Here is a 26528-nt window from a genome sequence, read left to right on the forward strand (position 1 = left end):
AAGGGGAAACCCAACAGAAAAAAATCTGTCTAATTACTATCACTGGTTGAATTTGTTCTGCTTTCTGGTGAATGAACCCAAGCACGTGTACAAGGCTCTGCCCATGTAGCCAGTCCGCCTCGGGGAGGACATCCAGTGTCTGGTGGCATTTCTGCTTCTGCCTCCTCCATTGTAAACATCCATGATCATGGTATTTTAAATATGAAAAATTAAAATATTTAACTCCAAGATTGTGATCCCATGCTGACCACTGATGATAAGATTCTTGTTGACTGCTTATTCCAGTTATATTTTTAACTTCAGTGTTTGTATTGGTATTTATATTGTCCTCCAAAGTTAGGAGTTTCACAATATTTCAACTTCCGCCATCCTTGGCGCTTATTTTCTATTTCTACTTCTGACTTAAATAGGGGTGGGGCTATATTCTAGCATTTGATTTCCATCATAAAATTGTTTCCCTAAGCATTTTACAAGGAGGCAAAATAATCGGATATTATAACAGAACCTGTTTTTCCCCTATTTTATGGATTTTTTGAAAGTATGTCCTTGCTTTGGATAATATATTAGGCAAAATTTTTAAGTTGCTCCACGCATGAAACTATTTCATGCCTAATTTCGAATAGCCGATTTGATACTAAGATTATGCTCTATGGCTGTATTCTTTCATCTTTATAGATGGTGGCATTTTGTCCTTCCTCCTCAAATTCTGAATTGCACCATTTGAGAATATAGCCGTAATCACCTCTTTTGGTCTATGAAATTTATTTCTTTTTTTGAACAGTGCAATACATGACACTGACAATCAAGAATGAAACTATGAAATGCCATTGCATCAAAGCTGTGCAATATTTTACAAGCTTCTCTCCCCTCCCCTCCTCCATTTTAAGTTTTCATTGCTGTGATAACAGTGGGTGTGGGTTTCACTTCTGTCTGGCGTGAATTATGTGGCTGCCATGTCCTTGGGACCTTGCCTTTAGGACATCAGGGGAAACAGATGACTAAGGGTCCTACTTCTCAGTTTTTTCTAACGGTGCACATTCTGCCTTGAACTCCAACATAAGGGGGTTGGCAGCCGCAGTATTGCTTGTTGCAGCTGCAAAGTCTGGCTCAGAAACTACTGGCACCAGTATCCTTTGCACACTGGTCCAGCTCTTTGCTCTTTCTCTAACCCCAGTGGAGATCTGCTAAAAGCTCGGAGGAATAAGTTGGCCCGCAGACAGCGTGTGATATTTGGCAGCTAATTGTATAGCTGTTTGAATGCTTTTCCTGTCTGTGTGCTCTGCTCTGGTGCCCACAGTAACCTTGACAGGGAACGGGACATTAGATTGCTCATGTGCACTTATGTCCGAATGAAAGATTAGAAAAAAAACAAAAAACAACCCATGTGGGAAATGGCAAGAACCATGTCGATGAAGACGTCACTTCCTTTTTAGCTACTTAATTTCAAAACTCCTGGGATAAATGGATTGCTTAAGCATTCTGGTGACATTTGGGAAAGAATGTGCTCTTGTGGTGAAAGCAGGGACTGGGAATTGAAATTTCTGTATTCAGTTCCCAGGAGCATGCAGGGGTCACCCAGTGACATGTCACAGGTCGGCTAAGCACCGGATGCTAATATCCCTATCTGTGGAATGGACATAGAAGGGACTAACTCAATGTTGGTGAATTGTTCCATATTTTGCTGGGAACCAGCTTGCTCTAGTGACCTAGAAAAAACATGGACTCTGGTTTAGGCTGACCTCATTTCTATTTTTGGCTTTAGAGCTGACTCAATGAGAAACTTGTAGAAATCAGCCAGTCTTGGCTCTGGGCCTCCATGTATTCGATGATTAAAGTGGGGACTATAAAATCTTATCTGCATTGGGTCTCATAATGATACCGCCAATATGAACTAAGTCCTAAAAATACTCCACCAGATGCATTAGAAAGCTTTTATGTTGACGTGCCTCTCACATTTCCTTCCTATATCAGGTTATTTGGGGTATGCAATTCAATGTTCATTAATTTTTTTTTTTTTTAGCCAGTTGTTTGCCCTTCAGTTCAATTCTGTTCTGGGTGGAGTTTTCCCACATCTCAATAAAAGGAAAGAGGTAGATATGATAAGAGGTGCCATATATTGCTGTCATCAGGATTTTCTGCAGCTGTATCTCATTATTCTTATAGGTGAATAATGAGTTTATTTGAGCAGCTTCACCTTTGATCAAGTCTTGGTCTGAGAATGTTTTTCTTTCCCAGCTGTCACAGGCCTCGGGGAAGAGGAGCCAGCATTCTGGTCAAATCCTATGCTGACAGCTCTGACATATCACCCTCTCTTCTTTCTGGTAGATTCTCTGGATACTGATGGTCCAAAGGGGTGTGCCAAAGTATAGGGCTTAATTTTCTTTAATGCATCTACTATTATATCAACTATTATCTCTACTCGCTGTTTCTGGACTCCTGACCTACCTTCTCATTAAAACTACAACCCATGGACGCCCAGTGGCTGCAGTCCTAAGGTCAGATCCACATTTCCGCATTTCTAAAAGCGCAGCAGGCCGTTCATTCACCAGCAAGTGCCAGGCTGGCCGAGTGGTTTGGAAAGAAGGACGACTTTGAAAGTTCTTGCTTTGTCTCCTTTTGCAACCATGAAAGAGTTTTAAGTAACTCCTGGTAAATGTTTGTGTTATGCAAGGCATAGCTTGTCAGTTTGAAATCCCGCCTGGAATCTCTGCTTTTAAAACTCAGCTAACTAACCACTGATGCTTCATCTGCCCACTTTGTATTGTAAGATTGCATTAAAGTCCAAATTCATTATTATTTTTAAATAATGTTTCCCATTATTTTTGCTCCATAAGAGCAAAAACCATAATCGAACTTTGATCCAACCTTTGCAAAAAACAAAACAAACAAAAAAACACCTTAAAAAAAAAACCCACAAAAAAACCCCAAACCCACTTTTTAAAGGCACTTAGGAAAGCCCATCTTCAGACCTCTGATTGCACAGGGAAGGCTTGGCATCATGCTGTAACTCACACTGTGAGCTCTGCCTGCCCAGCTCCTGCTGGCACCTAGGGGAAAAAATTGACTGATAGTCTACTCACAAAATCTCAATGCTGGGTCTACTGGTCCAAAGAAGATTCTACTAACTGGATGAGATTATAATCAATTCAATGAAAAGTAATCCCCAGCTATCTATTTATCCAACAACTTATTTAGCACTTAGAATACAGTATATAGAAAGCATTGGGCCCTAGCCAGTTTGGCTCAGTGGATAGAGCGTCTGCCTGCGGACTGATGGGTCCCAGGTTTGATTCTGGTCAGGGGCATGTACCTTGGCTGCGGGCACATCCCCAGTGGGGAGATGTGCAGGAGGCAGCTGATTGATGTTTCTCTCTCATTGATGTTTCTGGCTCTCCATCCTCTCCCTTCCTCTCTGTAAAAAATCAATAAAAATAAAAAAAAAAGCATTGGGCCAGGTATTGCATTCCTGCCCTCAAACAGCCTTTAAAAAAGAGTAGAGAAAAGCCACCTGAAACAGGAATTCATTTCAGCACCTCTTTTTAGATGCTCACTGTAAACTTACGCACTATTGGATGATGCTCAGAGAGACTGATTCCTGACTTGTTTCTTCAATTTCTTTCCACCTACTTTTTGTAACAAAATCTTACCTGATTGGGTCTCATAACGACACTGCCAAATTAACTCCTTCCTCCTCCGCAGGGTGAAAGAGGCCTCCCAGGGTTACAAGGTGTCATTGGATTTCCAGGAATGCAAGGACCTGAGGGGCCACAGGGACCACCTGGACAGAAGGTAAGCTTACCTGGGTGATGAAAGCTGTGAGGGTGTAGAATTGAAATAATCTATATTCTTTTTTTAAAAAAAATTTTATTGTTGAAAGTATTACATATGTCTCCCCCCCCCCCCACCCCATTGACCTCTCCCAGCCGCTGATCTGTATTCTTGTTATAACAGAGTGGTCATAATGGTTTTTCTGTTTTGCTCCAGGGAGATGCTGGAGAACCAGGACTGCCAGGAACAAAAGGGACAAGAGTGAGTATAATTGTCACGTTGGTAATGACTGTGGAGACTTCCTTCCCTTCCTCTCCATTCTCTTTCTTTGTTCCTCTCCCTCTCCCTCTGCCTGTCCTCAGGGCCCAGACAGCATGTGGAGGGCGTAAGAACTTAAAATAAGCCAAAGCTTATCGTTTTTTTGACCTCCAGTCCTTGCCACTGGTGCTGTGCATAAGCGGAGCTGCTGTTCATTCTCTTTCACACTTGTTTCCCCCCATTTGTCCTTCCTCAAGGATTCTTGTAGACATATTTGAATTTGGGGGAGTTGTGGGAGAAAAATGTCTTCATTGAATAGTGAAGTGATACTATTTCCAGAGCTAAACTTCCTTTTCCTTCTTCACACACTTCTTGGCTACTCCCATACCTGAGAGATACAAAAATAAAGATCTTTGGCAGGAATCCCGAAATTAGAAAAACCGAATTGCGCTGTAAAATGGAAAGTTTGATTCTGCTATTGGTACTTGCTGAAGGGGAGTGTGACAGTGACCAGTGGGTGCATTTGTCCTTGGACCTCTCTGTGATGGAGATGATCCTATTTCAACTAGGAAGAACTTGTCTCTTCCCCCCATTGAGCTGATTTATCCCATGCATTCTTCTTCCCAACGGTTTGAGCTTTTAATTTGAATTTTGTAGATGTTTATCTATTTATTCACCTAGAAATTACGAAGAAGGAAATGAGGGCAGAGTTATATTGTGCATGGGCAGCTTTGATCTTAGAAGGAAGTCATAGTCAGCTTTCCATGGAGAATTGCTTCTGAAAGCCTGAGGTACCTGCCTCCCTAGGCTGGGCCCTCAGCTGCCTCCCCGGTAGGATGCCCCTGTCTGCTCAGTGTAATGTTCTGAATGCCAACAATTAGGGTAGACACCTTTAGGTGGGTACAGTGGGAGGAAAAGAGGTTCCCCAATGCTCATGGAAATCTTTTCACTTCCATCCTTACAGGGACCCCCAGGAATATCCGGTTACCCTGGAAACCCAGGAATTCCTGTATGTATATAAAGTGCACCTGCTTCCTTTATGAGACATTTGATGTGAGTGATGGCATCATCAGGTGGTTTTTGAATTTTGGCTGCTTCTTCACTTTATTAACTGCAGGGTATTCCTGGACAAGACGGTCCCCCAGGTCCCCGTGGTATCCCAGGATGCAACGGGACAAAGGTAAATTCAAAACCGAGACCTTTCTCCCTTTGTGCCTGTTCACCTGACTTCGCATCTTGAGAAGTCAGGCCAAGTTGTTCAGTTGCCATCACTGCAAAGCTGCTTGTCTCAACACTTTCTTTATGTGATTAGGAAATGCAGTTTTCCCATATTTAATGTTTAAGAATGATATAATTACAACTTTCTCTTTTGGACAATTTTACTCTAAAATTGCTTTAAATATTGTATTTCTTACCTATGATCTATTCCTAAATCAAACAAGAAAATGCTGCTCTTAATCCTGTCCCTATTAATTATATTTTCAAGTATATCTCTTCTGTCGTGAAGTACCACTCAGTAACATAGATTGCAACAAACAGTTTTTAAGAAATGATGTTAGTTAACAAATGAGGTAGGACATCGTAACTGACAAGGGTGTCTGCAGTGAGGTCCCACCTGCCTTGTCCGGTACTTGTGAGTGACTGTCTGCTGTCCCCTCAGGGTGAACGAGGGCCCCTGGGACCTCCCGGTTTGCCTGGATTCACTGGAAATCCTGTGAGTATGAGGTTGTTTAACTCAGAATTTCTTTCTTTGACTAGACTTTCTCTCTTTTCATTTCCTTTCCTTAGCCCGCCTTTTTTTCTTTCTTTCTTTTTTTTTTTTGGTCTCATATCTTAATCCTAGTGATGTTTTGAGAAAAACAAAACTAATATTAACCTTTTTTTTTTTCAGGGACCACCAGGGTTACCCGGAATGAAGGTACATTATTTTACTTTATTGGATTCATTACAGAAGTCTGTTTAAAACAGATGGTGTGAAAGTAAATTTACTTTAAATCACTTTGGTGGGCCAATTGCCTATGGACACATTTGTCTAAACTCTGTTCCATTAAAAGGGTATATAAGTCATTTACTTAAATTTTAGAAACTAAAGTTCAGACATAGGTACACTGTCTTAATAGGAAATAAGCAAGAATAGGCAGCATAGTGTAAATACTAACAGATGTGAGTCTAGTTCAGATTAGTTACCTGCATAGACATGTCAGTTTGGATGCTCCTTTTCCAGAGCCATAGGACATAAGTACAGGGCCACCAAAAAGAACTCAAGTTGGTCTCATATTTAATCTATCTGGTTTGACTTATATACAACGTATACATGTTGCCTGTACTCTGGAGTCACTATTATGCATTCCATAATTATGGCAGGAAGACCCCCAGTTGCCTTAGGTTAAGTCCTGGTGTCACGACCTCTTTATTCAGAGCCAATCCATGGTCCCTCTCAGCTTGATTTTCCTATATGTCCCGGTGGGGCATAGGCCCCTCGGTATTGTGGCCTAACTGAACACATGACATTTACCATCATAAAAATGCTCTGCTTTGATAGAAGTGCTCATCCTGAAATACTTTGCTTGAAATTCAGTTCTTGTTTTGTCAGAATGGCTTGTGGTCACACAGTCTCTTAACCAGAGACTGGGTCCTGGTCTAGTATTTCTCGTGTCTGTGTGAGACAGTCCCATGGAAGTGTCCTTGATCCTTTCACTTTGCTGTAGACAGTCAGTCCTGGTTGAGCTGAGTTGACTGTGCAGCACTGAACGCTGGCTAAGAGCATAGCATGAATGGGGAGACGGCCAATCTATATATTTCAAGCTTAGAGAGAGTCTAAACCCCAGACATGGGCCAGTTCCATACCAGTAATGCATGCCTAATATTTGATAGGTTTTAAGTTTCTTTACACAGATACCAGTATTCGAGACTTTGTCTTGTTTTTCATCACATAGGGGGATCCTGGTGAAATACTTGGCCACGTGCCCGGGATGCTGCTAAAAGGTGAAAGAGGATTTCCTGGACCCCCAGGAATACCAGTAAGCATTTGCTGAGTCACTATAATCCCATGCTGAGTCTCCTCCTGGTTTGCATTTTGATTCTTTTCTTTCTCAATACATTGTAGGGTTCACCAGGATTCCCAGGGGTGCAAGGTCCTGTAGGCCCTCCAGGATATGCCGGACCACCGGTAAGTTTGGGGGGTTGTTTCCCTGAGGCAGTCATTCAAAGAACAACTATCTTGAGGTGTGAAAACAAATACAATTTAACAAAAACTTTACACAGTGGCGATCTCCCTTGATTTGGGTTGGGTGGATGAATTTCTTATGAAAATATTTGGCTGCATTTATGGTCCACACATTCCCAGAGCTGTGGGAACAGGGTAATAATAGCACTGCATGCCAAGACAGCCCCCAAACGGACAACACCTTCATTATGTGAGTGAAGCCAGTGATCCGTGGCCTGAAGAGGCTGAGCTCAAGGTGGACAAGGAGATTCAGCCCTAGAGATGGACTTGTGGGTCTGCTCTGTTGGGGGCTAAGGACACAGACCAGGTGGTGGCTAGAAGCTGCACAGTATTTCAAAGACTGTGCCAACTGAGCACCCAGAGATAACATCCCAGAAGGCTCATCACTGTCATTGGCCTCCCTCACAACTGATAATTCTCAATAGAAAGGGGATGTCATCTGCTCACATATACATATTTGGGATCATGAGAGAGTTAATATTAACAAGACTTATGCTTACCAGGAATGAATAATGCACTTATTTTGTTATCCTCACACTAGCCTGCCTGAGTCCTGAGGCTTATCTTTTAAATTTACTCTTTTTTGAGGGTGGATAAAATTCAACAACTCTTCTTATACTCATTCCTGCACATGAAACGTCTTATATGTTCTTGTAAGTGTATGAAATATTTATAAGTAAAGAATGACTGGTAACATATGGTTACTAGACTTACTGTGCTGATGGCATTCTTTATGTACATAAAGAATCACCAGTTTTTCCTTTTTAAATGGTTATAGAAAGCATTCTGAAATTTTGAAAGCATTCTGAAATTTTTGAAGTCCATTTTTTTTTATTTCATTATAGTCTACTTGCTGGAAGAAATCATTCAGCTTTTTTTAAGATAAAAAATTATATCCAAATTAGACAAACATCATTTCCAAACTGGAAAGTGTAGAATCATAGAGAGTTTGGCTGGTGATTTCATCCATTGTCTGTAAGCTGGCATGTTCTTAGATCAATGGATTCCACAGGACAGTGCCAAAGATTTCTTAAGTATTTACATTCCTGTTAATAATCATACAAGACTAGTTTCTGGTTACTTTCAAAGTTTTACATTTCTAGAGCACAGGAAAAAAATTAACAAATAAATTATTTTAACCGTAGGATCGTAACATAATTTCTGTACAAAGAAGCATTTAAAGTCTACCAGGGTTGTAAACTGTATATAATTAAAATGCTTTATCTTTTAGGGTCCCCCTGGCCCTCCTGGCCCTCCAGGTGAAAAGGTAAAGATTTGTGTCATTTGTTTTTCTTTGGCATTAGTATATGACTGTCGTGAAATTGTCATAGCTCATTCTTTAAGTCTCTGTTAAAAATTTTTGGAAAATTCTAACTTCTTTACCTATCTCTATAGTTAACATCTGTCTAACTACCTATCCATCTATTCATCCATCTATCTAACCTATCAATTGGTTATTTGATTGATCTCTTCATCCATTGATCTTTTTTCCATCTACCAACCCCTTAGTCATTATTTTGGAATCATTGATTTTTTTTCCTTTAATCTTATAAAGCCAGAGTTTAAAAACCTAAAGTTAAGAAAAAAGGTTTTTATAGATTTATTTTTCAATAATACTTTTAGAAACTTTTTATAGACATTAAATACAATATAATCACAACTTCATTGAAAAATCTTAGGGTGGCTGTGGGATAAAGCTATTGCCTTAAATCTACTATCGTACTTCATTTTTATATGATATTTGTTAGACACTTTTGAGCAAAGTAGACAACTCTAATAATGGAAGCCTAATTTTCAATCAACAGGGTCAAATGGGCTTAAGTTTTCAAGGACCAAAAGGTGAAAAAGTGAGTACATATTGCTTTGGGGAGTTTTCATGTTTAAAATTACAGTGCCAAGCATAGAGTTTCTGCCTCTGAACCTACTCTTGGGCTCTTATCCCATAGTTACTTTCCTCTGCACATTCTTGAGTTTGTTAGTGTCTTCCTTAAAATGCACAGCTAAATATCACTGAACTCTATGTGTGATCTCATCCGCAGAGAATATAATGAAGCCATTAATCCCTTGATTGAACATATGCAATTCAATCAAAATGTTCTCAGGCAGTGATAAGACCAGACCTAGACTTTATTATAAACAACTCCAATTTAGGACTTGACTGTTAATAGTGTAACTATACTGAGCCCTGCAAAAGCAAAGTCATCATACCAAAATGGGGAGGAAATGAGCCATGGAGGCAGGGAGGCATGGACCGGAGCAGACAACCCCCTCTTGGGAAGAAGGAAGAACATCAGTGGGTCTCTGATTCTCTGGTGATCTCTCCATCAGTTCCCCTGAATCTAACCAAGAGGGGATTATTGGAATTACAGCAGCGCCTGTCAGGCCAAGGTTCTTTCTGTGGATGGTCAAGACATTGTAGACAACGGCCACCAGGGGGCCCCAAGTCAACCGAGGCATGGGCAGATGTGTCCTGGACAGGTGGCCTCTGCTTTCTACCCCAAATTTTGGCCCACTTTTTTCATAATCTTCACATACAACTAAGTAATCCTGGAATTTGTACAGTTGAATTTTTTAGAACTCACTCATTTGGGGACTCACTGTACTTCCAGTTGTACCCAGCAGTGAGGATGGCTGAGGAAGATAATTCTTGATGGTTCTTGTATTGTTGGTTTACCTAAAGATACCTCCTTTCTTCCCAGGCTCTATTAGGCATTTTGTGTCTTTTTCAGGACATCAAAATGCAATTGGACAGTATATACTAGAATGTATATGCTTGTATACCTGTGTTCTAGTATGTGTATATATACACACATATATGCTGTTTGTATATGTATGCATGGTCTGTACATACATGCGTTCATACATGTGTCTTATAGATGATCAGGTTCCATTGCTATTACTCAAGACAGTGGCTTTCGTTCCCCCTGAGAGATGAAAGTCTCCTCCTGGCTTTAGATACTAATCGTGCCCTCTTCCTACTGAAACTTCATTTTCTGCTAAGACAAGGATAGATGAGAAAATAGTGTAAGAACACTTTTAAGATAGATGTTTTATTTTAGGCCCCCTCTGCATTTTTTTTCAATATATAATTATTTTTTGCCTAACTAGTTCCCAATGTTTTCATCAACAGGGCGATCAGGGGGTCACTGGCCCTCCAGGAATGCCAGGAGAGGCTCAAAGGGAAGAAAAAGGAGAACTTGTCACTAAAGGAGAGAAGGTATGAAATGACTTTGTCCACCGAATGTCGTCTTGCTAATTTTGCATAAATTCCCGGGGATCAAGAGAAACTGTGTCAAAATTGGGTTTCTCCAGCTGTGTTCACCCCTGACCTGGAGAACAGATTTATAGACTATTCATCATGTAAAAGATGGGCATCTGAAAGCAGAGGCAGCTGGTCCTGGGTAGGAGAAAGCCTGGTTTGAGGCTGACTCACTCAAGTGAGGGCTTTTTCAATCCACCCCAGTGGAGGATGAGCTGGATCAGCGGAAGGGTCACCAGCTGTGGATCAAGCATAATTAATTGCCCTTTTAAAATCCATAATCCAGTCAAGGTGAGGACGTGAATGCTGGAGACCAATGTAAATTTCTTTGTTACTATAGCAGGAAAAGGTTTCTTTTTTCCTTTCACGTGTTCAATGTCGCATATAAAAATGATATAGCCATTAGATAGTACTGATCGACCTCTCTCTCTTTAAAATTCCTTTAGGGTATTAAAGGTGACCCTGGATCTCCGGTAAGTACTAAATTCTTGTTGATCATTATTATTTTGTGGGAAACTAACATATTGGAATTAAGTTACAAGCTTATTTCACTTTAAGTGTAATATTTACTTAATTTAATATTTTACGTAAATGTGTGAATAAATCTAACTCTCTCTTTTTTTTCCCCTGCAAGGGAGTGCCAGGGTATGGAGAGAAAGGTGAACCTGGAAAACCAGGACCCCGAGTAAGTTCTTTTAAGAGTCTTTTTATTCCTATTGTAAATCGTTTTCCTTACATTCCTAGAATCACAGGTTCAGGCACACAGAAGAATGGAAGAGACTGGGAGGGGTTTTCTGGTTTCTCCCTTTCCTCTCCTGAAGGGCTTTTCTGAAGCCCCTGGGAGTAGAAATACGGAGAGCTGTCATCACCTGAAAAGAAGTCCCAGAGGTTGAGGCCCTTTGTTATTCACACCCCAAGACAGTCTGGCATTGGGTGGGGGCCTCTCAGAAGAGCTGCCCACCTATTGGTTCCCCACTGATCGCCAACTGTCCACTTGCTCAGAGCCCTTGGTGCCCTTTGCTGCCACCTTCCCAGGCCAGCTCGGACCTCCACCCAGATCCGAGGTGCACATCCTGGAGTGGAGATGCTCAGATGCTTCTCAACCCCCAGAGTCCTGGTGAAAGGACACCCTCCCAGTTTCCGGTAGCCTGAGCGTTTTCAGTTTCTCCCCAGAAATAATGCTGGAAAACCTCCACTAAAACCAATGCTCTGCATAGCAGCTACCAAATGCTCACTTGCCAATAGGGAACCTTCCCTGGTGGTAGCTATGCTGCCAAATGTAAGGGTACCTTAGAAGATCTGGAACTAATCAGGCTCCATTTTTTTTTTAAATGGGAAAGTCCTCTTCTGTTGTAACTTATTCATAGTTACTCAGTGTACACTCTATTCCTTGTTGTAGTGGCATCAGCTTACACAGAGGCTTTCTCTGAGAGATGACATAGGAACTTGCATTTGCATCAGAGCCTTGTTGTTACAGCATATTTGCTGTGATTGTTGATGAAATACTAATATTTAAATTTGTATTGTACAGGGAAAGCCTGGAAAAGATGGTGAAAAAGGAGAAAAGGGGAGTCCGGTAAGTATTTCTCTGTGATTTTTGAAAGGAAGCTGTTGGCCTTCACCAGCTGACGATGGTTGTTGCCTCTCCTGTTTCCTTTAGGGGTTTCCCGGCTCCCCAGGGTTCCCAGGACAACCAGGACAACCAGGCTTTAAGGTAAATAGGGGCACTGTTTTGAGTTTTTAACCTTCATTTTGTAGGTCAGTTCAGAAATTTTGACTAGAATAGTGGCTTATGGACTCACAAAGAATTACAGTTATTTATGCTCCATGTGAGCAAAAACACAACTTAACGTATTGGTTTTATTTGTAAGCATAAATTTTTTTAAAAATGAGATGTTAAGTTTTTTTTTTGTAGTAGATTAGTTTTTCCTGATTGTAAACCACTCCCAGAAATGCAAAAAGATATTGTGAAGAAAAATAGCTTATGGGATCTTTCTATTGCCCACTCAGAGATGGTCAGAGTTAGTAATTGTCCTATGTACACATATGTACATGTGCTTTGAAAAAATGATATTGCATCATACATCCTGCTTTGCTGCATAATACTATGAAGTGGATATATTTCTATGTCCATAAATGTAGTTATACACTTATTCTTTTTTTAAATATATTTTATTGATTTTTTTTTTACAGAGAGGAAGGGAGAGGGAGAGGGATAGCGAGTTAGAAACCTCTGTGAGAGAGAAACATCGATTCAGCTGCCTCTTGCATGCCCCCTACTGGGGATGTGCCCACAATCCAGGTACATGCCCTTGACTGGAATTGAACCTGGGACCCTTGAGTCCTCAGGCCAATGCTCTATCCGCTGAGCCAAACCAGCTAGGGCTATACATTTATTCTTTTATTGTCCATGCCTTTTACTTGGTATTTAGGCCCCTTCCACATTTTTATGATTACAACTTATTTTTGTTCACTGGTCTGATCGTTTCCCTGTTATAAATTCCTAAAAATAATGTTTGGGGTCAACGTTTAGACTCTTTTGGAAGCTTTTGCCATGTGCCCCCAAATTGCCCCCAGAAAGGCAATTTGGGGCCCTTTCATTTGGCAACTGCTGGTTATCAAACTTTAAAAAATATTTGTTATTCTGATAGACAGAAAAAACTCATTGCTTTATTGTTTTCTTTTAATCACGAGAATAGGTAATACACATTTCTACTAAAATAGAAATATAGTTGACACTTTAACAATATGGATTTGAAATGCATGCATGTACTTACAAGTAGATTTTCCCCCCCAATAAGTACATACAGAACTATAAGTACATACAGAACTGTAAATGTATTTTCTCTTCCTTATGATTTTCTTCATAACACTTTCTTTTCTATAGCTTACTTTGTTGTAAGAATAAAACATATAGTACATATAACATACAAAATATGTGATAATCCCCTGTTCATGTCATTGGTAAGGTTCAACAGTAGGCTATTAGTAGGTAAGTTTTCGGGGAGTCAAAGTTATACATGGGTTTTTGACTGTGTGTGGATCATTGCCCTTAACCCCTGCATTGGTCAAGGGTCAGCTGTAATTTGGAAATGTTTATCTCTAACAATGAATGATAAACTAGGGAAAGGACCTCAAGGTTTGCTTATCAAAGCCAGGGACAAAGGGAGAAATTCTATACAAAGGCTTTAATTTTTTGAGAAAGTACAATCTTGTAGAATTTAAAAGGTAAATATGTTTGGAATATATTAGCTAAGATATTTTTTAAGTTTCACAAATACTTCTAAAATTCTTCTCATATTTATGAAAAACCAAAACAGCCAATTTGATTTAATGCCTAAGTTTAATTCATTAGTTTAAAAGGAAAAAAAGTACATTCACGGAATAATGGCATATCTTAAGACTTTTAAAAGTATTACGATGTTTATATAAGAACAATATATAAAATTAATTTGGGGGTTTTTTCATCTAATATGGATTAAACTAAGCCTCAAAGTGACCAGAATTTACCCACTTAATGTTTTTAAATAATGTTGGATTTTAAGGGGAAAGAAAAAACCATAAGTATTCTTTATTACGATTTCCAATGCAAATTTGGACATTCTTACACCTAAAGACCTCAAATAAAATGATTTCTTTAAGAAAAATATACCAAGAAATCAGAATCTTTCATATCGTTTTATTTCATTTATTTTCATTTTATTGTAAACCACTGTGTACGAATTCAGCTTACAAATGAGTACACAATTTCACTGCTCTAAGCAAAACAGTTTTCATTTTTGCAAACAACATTTTACTTCTGGTCCATATGCATAGTTATACATATTTATAATCACTGTATGTAACTTTTTTTTAAAAAAAAAGTACATTCTTCATGTTTTGCTGATTGTAAAGTTCTTCAGGTAAAGTTCTCTGAGGGAGCGTACAGTCAACAGAACAAAAACTGCGAGCTTGTTTGTCATGTGACTAATTGGCTTCCCATTAGTGTCTTGTAGAAACTTTTATCCTCATATGTCACCCTTATGCAAAGCAAAATGAAATGTATTTGCTTTTGTTATAGTTATTACAGAGCACTTTAAGCTAATTGGGATGGGAGGTATTGAGAGGAAAATATTTCTTGCAAAGTTTAATTGCTTTCTGAAAGATCACTACTCTTTCTAGTTAAAAAATGCTGAAGTTATTTTTTTTCTTTTGTAGGGAGACAAAGGTGAAGCAGGTCCTCCAGGCCCACCTGGAATTGTGAGTAAGAATAATGTTTGCTGGGCTGGAGAGCCTTTGAAATGAAAAAAAGGAAAGGAGTTGAGGCCAAGCAGTTGCTTAGGCCACAGGCTCTGCAGCATTCCCAGACCGACATTTTTATGGAAAGGGATTGCGTACAATCTGAACGAATAATTTTATATTTTTTATGGTGTGGAGTTTGGGTCTTACTTTTTATTAAATTTTGATCATTTCTGCATGTGGGTAAGAATAGTAGCCACATACTCTGAAACTTTTTTGATTTAAATGGTCCATTGAGGAAAACATTATCAAAAGGGACAGATCATCCACAATTTGACTGCTCTAAGCAAAACAGTTTTCATTTTTGCAAATAACATTTTACTCCTTGTCCATATGCATAGTTATACATACTTATAATCACTGTATGTAACTGTCTTTTAAAAAAGTACATTCTTCATGTTTTCAAGTGATCTTCAAGTAATCATTTCCAATATTTTGTCAGTGTTTTGCTATAATTATTTTAACCACTTTGCCCCAAAGCTTTTTTATTTTTTTAAAATATACTTTTATTGATTTCAGAGAGGAAGGGAAAGGGCGAGAGAGATAGAAACATCAATGATGAGAGAGAATCATTGATCAATTGCCGCCTGCATGCCCGCACTGGGGATCGAGACTGCAACCCGGGCATGTGCCCTGACCAGGAATCTAATCATGACCTCCTGGTTCATCAGTTGATGCTCACCCACTGAGCCACACAAGCTGGGCATCCCCAAAGCTTTTTTAAAATGATGAAAATGTTACCGTTCTCTTATTTCCTGCCATTGCACTGTGTTGATGAATGGTTGTAAAAACCATTGTGTGCGAGACTGAGTGTATGGGGGCGATGGGTGGTGGTGGTGAGTCATTTTTCCTTAAGCTACATTTCCAGGCATAGGATCATTGGATTAACTTCTCAAGCTTTCTTAATTCTTTTAATTCTCCATATATACTTATGACTCCATTTTTCATATTTGTGATCCTGCAGCAGCATTCAAGTAACCTGTTTTTAGCTTAACCTAATCAGCAGATTTTAATAATATCCAGTAATTTAATTGCAGCAAAGGAATTATATTTTAAGACTAATAATGAAGTAATTTGACTTGGTCATTTTCTTTGAATTTTAGTAATTTAGAATTGAGTGGGTAAGTTCACTCCTTTTTTAACGAGGCAAAAGTGCATTCTTTTTGCCTTCCATCCTTAGGGCCTTAAGGAGGTCCCCACTTTGGACCATTTAATAAAAAAGAAAAGAGAAAACTCTTCCAGTAAAAAAGTTGGAGTGTTCTGTTGCAAACAGTTAGAGGAATTGTAAGGGTGTTCTGCTAGCACTCTTTAAAGGAGACTACTCACGTTATGGCTTATATGGACATTTAGAAATTCCAAACCTAAACCTTGGAATTAATATTTTTCTAACGTCACCTCGTTGGTAAAGCTCCTGCCTGGTGGATTTTCTGCAGGAGGACATTATGGAATATTTATTTTGTATGTTTTGGCTCCCCCTGCCCCATGACTGCTTCTCTTTCACATTTCATGCAATGACAGGACAAGCATTAGCTTCTTCATCTATAGCAGCAGCCCCTGCCAGGCCCCGTGGTGATCTCGTGTTCTGTAATTCAGGTGATCGGCACAGGACCCTTGGGAGAAAAAGGCGAGAGGGGTTTCCCAGGGCCACCGGGGTTGAGAGGAGAGCCAGGGCCCAAAGGTAAGTTGCTCTCTGTTGTCTTTCCCTCTCTTGCTCTTACCTCCTCTCCTCCTCCCCCTGTCTCTCTCATCCTCTCTTCCTCTTTCTTCCATTTTCAACCTGCACTCGTTTGCACCTTGAAAACATCTATGTCCCTCGCAGGACCGCGTGGTGACCGAGTCTCACACGAGCTCATGTTTCATTGTCACACTGTCCATCCGGGGGCCCCTCTCCTGGCATCTCTGTAGCTTCAGGGGCACCGCATTTCCACGCGCTCAGGCTCCCTGTTCCCCTTGGCAGTGGGTACTCCTGGGCACAGAGATATAAACCATCAATCACGAGTGCACCAGTCTCAGTCTGTCCAACTCTTTCTCGTTTTAGGTTTCCCAGGACAACAAGGCCAGCCAGGCCCCCCAGGTGAGCACCTTGGACTGATTTTTAAAGAATACTGTCAATCTTCTCTGTGGTTACATTCTGAACGTTTTATCATGTACATTAGATATTTGCATAAAATGTTTAACAGTTCTGTAGCACCATTTTCTAGTTATGAAAACAAGATGTGTTCATGGGAAAGGTGTTCATTTTGTAAGGGACAGGTTACAGGGGTGGGCAAACTTTTTGACTTGAGGGCCACAATGGGTTCTTAAACTGGACTGGAGGGCCGGAACAAAAGCATGGATGGAGTGTTTGTGTGAACTAATATAAATTCAAAGTAAACATCATTACATAAAAGGGTACGGTCTTTTTTTTTTTTTTAGTTTTATTCATTTCAAACGGGCCGGATCTGGCCCGCGGGCCGGAGTTTGCTCACAGCTGGGTTAGCATGTAGCTAGAAACGTATTTAACCGGTGGGACTGTTCATGTCTCTTGTTGAGTCACACCTACTCTGCCTGACTCTGATCTTTTCCTTCAAGTTAATGTGTAGAAAGCATTTGACTGTCAGCATTTACATGGTGAGAAGCCTGCCAGTTTGATTCAGTTTTACTTGTTTCAGCAGTTCCCCTTTTAGTGATGGTCACTGGTCATTTTTCCTTCAACAGTTAAGAAAATTAGTTTGTGCGGTTGACATTCAACTTGTGATTATTTAGGTGAGGTTTTGTTCTGGTTTCAGGCATCCCGATACCTGGGCAGATTGGTGCTCCCGGCTTCCCTGGTGAAAGAGGAGAAAAAGGTGACCAAGGATATCCAGGGGCGTCTTTGCCAGGACCAAGAGGAAAAGATGGATTCCCGGGCCCTCCTGGGCGTCCCGGACCTCCTGGACCGCCAGCCTACATAGGTAAGCTCCCTCTGGGACCGTTTCACGTGGTGTCCCTTTGAGGACAGACTGCAGGGCAGGGCTGGCCCAGGTCTTTGAGGGGCTCCGGAGTTCACATGCAGTACAGAAGGCTGGTGTGTCCAGTGATGGATGAATTCTTGGCAGCCCACTTAGGTGTCTGCAAAATTAGCCTTGCTACAGAAAGGAATGGTAAAAATAAAACCATAAAACTGGTTTAAAGGAATAGGAAATATGTTAACTAGCTCTGAGTGTCCTGGCGTCTAAAGCTGAAAAGTGAGCCAGTTGAGTTGTGCAGTTTGTACTGAAATAAAATGTATTCTAGCTTATCTAGAGTCACATAAATGATGCTCAGAATTGAATAGGAACTATCAGTTAGAGACGTTTCTCCACGGACAGTCTGCAGCTCTAAATAATTACTGCATTGCTGAAAGTTTGCTTAGGAAAAGTAAGAAGTAAAGTAGCTCAAGTCTTGCCTGTGATGTCACAGATGTATGATGATGGGGAAACCACTTAACTTTTTTGAGCCCCCATTTCTTAATCTGTATATTAAGGATGATGGTGTGTTCTTGGCAAGATAACAATGAAATAAAGTATAAGACAGGGCTAACGAGATATGTTTTAGAATTGTGAAATAGATGTTTCAGAAGTGATGGTGTGCGATGCTGAGGAGATGGATGGATGCTATGTGTGCTGGTCCTGTTTGTGAGCAAACTAAAGCTGGATTTCTAATACTTACCAAGTAGCCGTCAGACAGTTTGGTTCTTCAGGAGAGATTGAATTACAGAGTGTGGAAATACCTAGCTTCAGTTAGGTAGGGATGATCCTATAACTTTAAAAATCCATTTCAGATGGACAAGTGGAATGCCAGCCTGGACCAGTAGGTGATCCGGGTCCTCCTGGAATTCCAGGGCAACCAGGATTGTTGGGTGAAGTTGGAGAGAAAGGTAAGAGATTACTTTTCTTTTTTTTTAAAATGATGATTGTGCTAGGGTCTATAATATACTAGTATGTCTGCAAACTCACTGGCTTGGGTGGACGTGGATGTAGTCTGCCTTTATTTGAACTCCCCGCAAAGTCCATTCTAGGATGTGCTTCCCTACAACTCTGCTGGGATTTTCCTGTTGTTGGATTTTGAGAGGCAGCTCTCACCTGGGAGACAGTGCAGAGTCAGGGCCTGATGTCAGAGTTGCTGCCTTCTCCATGACTGGCAGGTGAACCTGTCAGACTGATGTCTTACTGTGGCCTTTTAGTTCAAAGTTTGAGAGTTCCCTTCTCAGAGGAGGCACATCTTTCAAGCCAAATCACAGATGCATACTTGGGATGCTCACCACCCATCCAAGCCATAATCAGTGTGAGCAAATCTCATGGACCAGCTGTCTCCACCCAGTGCTCTCAATTTTATCTTTATTCTTCCCAAGTTTTTGCTCTAACACCAACCCAGGACACATCGTAATCCCTTCACCATCTTGGAAACAGAGTGGATATCACTGCACCGACAGTCCTATCTTAGAGTGTAATAAACAAGGGATATTCCAATATGTGTATGCCTCTCAGTACCCAAGGGTAGAACAAATAAGAGGTTGCTCCCCAAACTGACCCCATTGTGTACCATTTCTGGCTTTAGGTTGCTAAGAATTTTTACTCTTCAAAAGTCTAAAACACAAATGCTTCATGGAGAACAGTTTCAGCTAAATCTTTGAATTTTGACAGCCATGCAAGTTACAGAACCTTAGATGGAAGTGATCTCAGAAGTCATTGGAGCTGGGGTGGGGATTCCCCCAGTCGCTGGTGTGTCCAGTGATGGATGGATTCTTTACGGCCCTCTTAGGTATCTTTGCAAAATTAGCCTTGCTACAGAAAGGAATAGTAAAAATAAAACCATAAAACTGGTTTAAAGGAATAAGAAATATGTTAACCAGCTCTCAGTCTCCTGGCATAGAAAGCTGAAAAGTGAGCCAGTTGAATTGTGCAGTTTGTACTGAAAATAAAATGTATTCTAGCTTACCTAGAGTTATTTGTCGTTCAATGAATCGCTCTAGTTACCAGGTAGGGAGTCCTTTCTGAGGTGGGCTACTACATTTTATGACAGAACCAATGGTCAGAAGGTTCTCTGTACTGAGATTTTGTTTATCTGTCTCTGGAATCCTAAGAGAAGCCTCTTTCTTCCGTGTCTTCATGCTCCTGCTCGAGAACCATCAGCCCGCCCAGACTGCGGTGCTAGTGCCTCTCCCCGCCCACTCCTGGACTCACAGCACACTTCCATGGAACCCAGGGCGCCCAGAACGTAGCTGAGATGTTAGCAGACTTGCACTGCGTGTCTGTCCCATGGCTGGGCTGCTGTTCTGCCCCTGGGAAGAACCCAGAACGAAGCAGTGCACCGTGCCCAGAGCTCAGGGACGCGAGGCTGCCTCATTGGTCCTTTTCTGTCCCTGACCGTGGGGCCTGCTGGAGAGGAGTGTGCATTCACCGTCCCTGGGGCTGGGGGCACCCATCCAGGCGAGGGCACAAGGGTGATGCAGACCAGCCTCTCTGACTTCCAAACATGGGCGTCTCCACATGCACTCTGCTCTGCATTAAACCTGATTTGTGCCTAGAAACCAGACATTTTAAGGTTTAGGATACCCTAAGGCCTTTGAGCTTAGTTTGAAAGTCAGGACATAAGATGTTAAAATTTCCAAAGAAAGGCATTCCCTTCCATTTTTTTTGTGCTGCCATCTCTCTACTTTTCCATCTCAGTGTCAGGTCAGTTATTTGTTCTTGCTTTGGGGGCTTCTTATTCTCAGTGATCATCTGTCAACTTGCTGCCTGGATTTAAGTCCAGGAGCGATATGTACAGTTTGCCAACAAATACTAAAAAATAATGGGAAGTTATAGAGTGGGAGACAAAATTGTAGCAGTCAAAACTTCAGGCTGATTGGCAAAATTGAGTTCTGGATCACTTTTTAGTGATTTTTTGAAAGTGGTTACCCGTGATGTGTGGCCAGTGACAGGGACACAGAGCAGGTTAGTAGAGGCGTCCGGAGCATGGGTTAGGTAATTGAGAAAGCACACATTTGAATGCGTCACTATTAAAATGACGGCCTTCTTTGCCCTTTTATTCTGTCACCACACTGCAGGGACTTCTGTTCACGCGTTACATAAAAGTACCCTGTGTTTCCTTTTTTAGGTCAAAAAGGAGAGGGTTGCCTTGTCTGTGACACAACAGGACTTCGTGGACCCCCCGGGCCACAGGGGCCCCCAGGAGATAGAGGTAAGACCCCCACATGTGAAAGGGACCAGGTCAGATTTTGCTTCAATGGGCTGGAACCTTCACGGTGAGATGTATCTTAACTCCACGAGAGACCTGATTTTCTGCAGTCAGAACTAAAGCATAATAATGAGACTGTTATGCTCAACTTCCGGGATGTGTTCACTTTGTTGAAAATTATCAAAATGTCCTATAAATTCACTGTCATTAAAATGTCCTGATAAAAGGATAGCAACATATGGCTTACTCAGCTCTGCAAATTTCGTCATCTCGAAAGAAGTTAACTGAATGTTGTTATGGGAAGTGGTCTGGGGCGGGGTGAGGCGACTCAGAGCCATCCCACTTCACTGTTACCTTTGTGCATTTGGGGTCACTTTTCCCTTTCTGAGCTCATCTTGAGCATTTTCATTATTACTTTCTTTTTTTTAAAAAAAAATACTTATTTTTATTGATTTCAGAGAGAAAGGTAGAGGGAGAGAGAGTTAGAAACATCAATGATAAGAGAGAATCATTGATTGGCTGCCTCCTACTTGCCCCATACTGGGGATCGAGCTCACAACCCAGGCATGTGCCCTGACCAGGAATCGAACCATGACCTCCCGGTTCATGGGTTGACCCTCAACCACTGAGCCACCATGGCCTGGCTCATTATTCCTTTTTGAGATTCTTAAAACATCATTCATTTTGTATAAAGACCTTTGTACTTTGAATCTTGTATTTTTGTTCTTTTAAGTCTCAAAAAAATTTAAAAAGCTTCTGAGTAATTAGAAAGTATCTCATCAATAATGTGCTGTAATTTTTTCTCTGTGTTTTATGAAAGGTTTCCCGGGGCAGCCAGGGCCCAAGGGCGAGAAAGGTCTACCTGGCAGGGACGGTCTGGAAGGATTGCCTGTGAGTATGCCTGTCTGAGTTCATGGCCATATTAGAAGGTGTATATTTTTACATTTGCAATACAGTGTCTGCCGTATTTGGGAGCTGGTAAAAGTATCTCTTGGTCCAGCAGTCTAGAATTACTCCCTGTGTTCCTCTTCACTCATTCCCCTGAGAATGAGCAGGACTGTTGGAATCCAGAACCAGCATCTCAACTGCCCTTCTTCTCACCTGGCCAGAATTCAGTTGCCACGCACCTGTGTCCAGGTGCAGCCGAGTGCTGGTGTGTCCCTTTCCCGCAGGGTCTCTGGGAGTTCTTGAAACAAATGATGCCGCCAAGGGTTACCTCTTAGCAGCGACACTGTTGAGTTGAATTGTCCTTCTGCACAATTATTGCTTATCATTCTAAATAATCTACAAACTTATGTTCATGGATAAGTTTAGCACCAATAGTTTCTAGGGAGAGAAGGAGGGAAACTGACCTGTGTACTTCTAGGGATTTGAAATATTTTTTATTCTTCTTCTAACAGATACATATTTTGAAAATTCCTAACACCAAACTCTATTTTAAAGATGCTTCTTTCTATCTAAAATGAAATACCTCAATCATATGGATGTGAAACCTTTCAGTTAATCAAAATAACAGCTTCTTAGCTCTTCTAGTATGTTTTAAAAGAAGCCATTGAAAAGAATAGCAATAATCTTAACTATTGAAGGACATTATTTTATTTCATATAATTAGCTTTATGCATTTATATGTTTAAAGCTTTTGAACCTTAGGAGATTGCTCTCTTCATATTTTCTTGGTTCTTATAAGTTCTGTAAGCATTAACTAGTTCCTACAAATTACATTCATTCCCATTTTCCCTTTCCTTTTGTCATAAATTGAACCTCAAGTCTTTAGCATTATTCTTTTTTGTTGTAGCACTTTAACATTCATATTTAAGAAAAAATATTACAGGATGCTTCTATAAAGGCGGGTCAGGGTAAAAAGGAGTTGAAATGGGAATGAAACAGCTGGGATTTAGCAATAGTTTTCTCCTTTTGAAGTTGGGTCTTGAGATCCTGCTTTCCAGATCTTCCCTGGGCCTGGGGAGATAAGTTAGAAGTTGCAATTGTTTAAAATATTTCTAAATCCATTAGAAGGTCCCATCGCTGGGAAGCCCTGGCTGTGGTGGTGATCAAAGGCGGAAAAACCTTGAAGGCAGCAGTAAAGGATGCTTTTAACCTCTGGACGTAGTCTTTATCTACTTGGCCTTTCTGGAATCCTTCCTGCCTCCACTGTGCCCGAAACCTAGTCCAGACATCCATTTCTCCAGCCTCAAATCTAATAAAAAGGGATAAAGGGGAAGGAGATGAGAGAGAAGGATGGTTGAGTAGAAGTCATGATAAAGAAGAAAGTAAAGAAAACATACCACAAAAATTTTAATCCTATGCCTTCCCCATCAGGAGCTGCTTTCTGTAGATGGGGGAAAAAATGCCTAAAAATTGTTTTATGGGTAAATAATTTAATTTAGAAGAGAGTAATTTTCCTTTTATTTGAGGCTGTATGGTTTAACTAGCTCAAAAGTGTGGTTCTTATGTCAGATTTGGCTGGAGGCCAAAAGAGGTACTCAGGAACCCATGGAGTATACCCGGATGTAGATTAAAATGAGAAAGTGATGAAGTGCTCAGAGTTTTCATTTGATGTAGATGGCACTTCGGTGACATGTTATTTTGAAAGCTGAGTGTTTGATTTTGGGGAAGAAGGACAGATCACAAGAGTCTGGCTCCTGACAGATGTGGAAGCCCGCGCTGCAGGGGCAGGTTCTGGTTGCTGGGAGCGGGTAATTGAAATGAACTCCTCCTGGCTTCCCCACAGGGGCACCACTTTTTAGAAGCAGACCACACAGCCATCGGATCTTCTTGTATTTGTGCAGCCAGTGCTAAATTTTCAAGGCGCTATTTGATTTCCTCCATATTTATCTTAAGGGATGTGGATCAAAAGACCTTTGAATTGCTTAGGATTAAGAAGTTCTGTGGCAAAGTAACCCCATGAGATAGCCTAGGGTCATAGATGTTCCTTTTCAAAAAAATCCAGATTCCTCCCTTGAATGATAGTGAACAAGGTCATCTTTATTTTAAAAAAATATATTTTCTCACCCTTTGCTCACAGTATCAGAAAACTATATTTCTGAATAATCACTGTAAAATAACATAATGATGCTTCTGGATTGAGAAAAATATACATTGGTAATAATTTCTTACATTGGTATTTATTTTTTATTGGTGGATGTTACCAGTTCAACATATACTTTCCCCAATATCTCCTTAGTTGCAGACATTAAGGACACAAAGATAGAAAACCTTGGTCCTGCTCTCAAAGCCCCGAAAGACTAGTATAAAGACAGATGTGCAAGCAAAAGTTCCTAATAAACAAAGCAAGTTTTACAACGAGAACCACATGTTACACCATGGCGATACAGGAAAAAGCAGCTCTACCTATCAGGAAAGGTTTCACAGAGGACTCTAGCTTTAGCTGAGGTTTAAGGATGCATAGGAGCTAATATTAACCCAAGGGAAAAAGCTACAAAATACCACAATACCTTGCAACTAGATAATGAAATTTCCTTGACCCTCTGCTAACCTTTCTAGTAGGTGGCTGGTAGAGATAAAGAGTTCCCATTCTTGGGACAAGAGCAGATAGGTTGAGCATCTTCTACCTTTGCCAAGTACATCTGAATGAAGTATCCTCTGTTATAAGGGGCACGTCGAGCTCAGGGTCAGTTCCAACCAGCTCTGTCTGTCCAGGAGAACTTTCTACCATGATAGAGATGTCTATGCCTGGGCTGTCCAGTTTGGTAGCCACTCATCAGTGGTGGCTATTGAGTCTGTGAAGTGTGGCTAGTGTGACTAAGGAGCTGAAGTTTTAATGTTATTTAATTTAAATGTTTAACTAGTATTGGACAGTGCAGACTTGTTGCCGACTCTCCAGGCTTCTGGGAGCACACTGGATGGTGTTGATTGTGCATCTAAGAAGGTACAACTGTGCCATGTTTGGTATTGAAAGAGCAGCTGCTCATTCCTTAGCTGGCATTGTTTCAGCTTGGAGGAAGCAATATGGGCAGGAAAATGATTCAGCCCTATTTAGGTTAGTCCCAAATTTACCACTTGTTTGACCTGAGCAGGCCTCGGAACCTCTGCCAGCCTCATCTCCACATTTGTGTAGAGGCAGCTTTTATGAGATAATACCTGACTCTTCAGTGCTCATGTGGTGTGGGGATAAAGTACAACCAGAAATAAGACTTTCTGACTGTTATCTTGAGTATTAGCTCCCTCATCTGCTAAAAGGTGCTTTGAATATTTTTCCTGCAGAATTAGGATAAGAATCATATATATGTATGTATGTACATACACACACACACATACACACACACACATACATACATACATACATACCAATGATTGGGACACATGGTATGCGCTTAATAAATGGTAGCCACTTCTTAAATCTAAATATTGTATGCATTTTGGTATGTCTTTTGTCTTCTAATGCCTTTCTTTGAGACATATATATTACACATTGACACACATATGTGTGATTCACAGATATCCAAGAACTGCTTGAGAGGGAGTTTATAAAAAAGAACTCAAATTAAATGAATTGTGAAGAGTTTTAAATTCTGCCAAGTCAGCAGGGAGGCTAAAGAGATTTCTCTCGCAGGCCTAAGAGAACAAGCTAAGGAGACAATTATTTGCAACCTTGGCTATTTTCCTTGTGAACCCCAACTCTCAGAGTGGCTGGTGGAGAAACCCTCTATAGGTGTGGGCATGCCTTGCAGATTTGACTTTCCAGGAACTGAAAAATGTTCTGTTTGTCTCCTGGGAAAGTCGATTCTGTTGCACTCCCTTCCCAGAGTTTCCTGTCTTCCCAGTGCCCTGGAAACCTCTCCTCCAGAATTTGGAGTGTAAGCTTAAACCTGGACAATTTCAACAGTGACTAGAGTTAGAGAAAACATGGCTCTTCCCAGCCCTCATTGATTCTTAACCACCATCTCCACCTAGAAGCCATTTCTCCAGTTCCTGGGCCCAGGACCTTACACATTCATTGCCCTCCAACAGTTGCTAAAATGTTCTTTTGAATGTTTTAACAGTTGTAAGGGGCAAGAAGGCTACCTAAGAACCATTCCACGAGCTGGGTACCCAGTGCCATACCATTATTCCCCCGCTTGTATTCCAGTCTCTGTTCAGAATCCCTAAAAGGAATATTTGAAGTGTTTACAAGAAGTGAGGTCAGATCATGGCTTTGTCATAGCTATTGGATGGCTTCTAGTAAATGAATGAGGAAATCTAAACACGTTAAAATTTTCTTGATTTCGTATTGACTGTGTAACCAGCCATGCTTGTGTGTTCCATGGATGAATGTCTCCAGGGGTGTCATAAAGCTTTGTCCTTGTAGGGCCCTCAAGGTTCACCAGGGCTGATGGGCCAGCCAGGAGCCAAGGGAGAGCCTGGTGAGATTTACTTCGACATGCGACTCAAAGGTGACAAAGGAGACCCAGGCTTCCCAGGACAACCCGGCATGCCAGGCAGATCAGGGTCTCCTGGAAGAGATGGCCATCCAGGTCTGCCCGGCCCCAAAGGCTCCCCGGTATGTTTATTTCCAGACTCTGAACATGCACTGTACAAATGGCCATGCAAATAATGAGA

General features: G+C 41.0%; 1 protein-coding gene across 1 annotated transcript in view; it reads left to right on the top strand.

Moving 5' to 3' along the window:
- Positions 1-26528, top strand: part of COL4A1 (collagen type IV alpha 1 chain) — a 139524-nt gene that overhangs the window by 81388 nt on the left and 31608 nt on the right. Inside the window, exons 3-25 of the mRNA XM_081084484.1 lie at positions 3700-3789; positions 3985-4029; positions 4991-5035; positions 5144-5206; positions 5687-5740; positions 5918-5944; positions 6963-7046; positions 7133-7195; positions 8484-8519; positions 9058-9099; positions 10383-10469; positions 10958-10984; positions 11146-11196; positions 12043-12087; positions 12172-12225; positions 14709-14750; positions 16383-16467; positions 16828-16863; positions 17558-17722; positions 18571-18666; positions 20889-20972; positions 21790-21860; positions 26278-26469. Of these exons, the coding sequence (XP_080940610.1) occupies positions 3700-3789; positions 3985-4029; positions 4991-5035; positions 5144-5206; positions 5687-5740; positions 5918-5944; positions 6963-7046; positions 7133-7195; positions 8484-8519; positions 9058-9099; positions 10383-10469; positions 10958-10984; positions 11146-11196; positions 12043-12087; positions 12172-12225; positions 14709-14750; positions 16383-16467; positions 16828-16863; positions 17558-17722; positions 18571-18666; positions 20889-20972; positions 21790-21860; positions 26278-26469 (1584 nt within the window). The remainder of the gene's footprint in view (positions 1-3699; positions 3790-3984; positions 4030-4990; positions 5036-5143; positions 5207-5686; positions 5741-5917; positions 5945-6962; positions 7047-7132; positions 7196-8483; positions 8520-9057; positions 9100-10382; positions 10470-10957; positions 10985-11145; positions 11197-12042; positions 12088-12171; positions 12226-14708; positions 14751-16382; positions 16468-16827; positions 16864-17557; positions 17723-18570; positions 18667-20888; positions 20973-21789; positions 21861-26277; positions 26470-26528) is intronic.

The sequence above is a fragment of the Myotis nattereri genome (assembly GCF_964212035.1).
Source record: "Myotis nattereri genome assembly, chromosome: 2".
Classification (NCBI taxonomy): domain Eukaryota; kingdom Metazoa; phylum Chordata; class Mammalia; order Chiroptera; family Vespertilionidae; genus Myotis; species Myotis nattereri.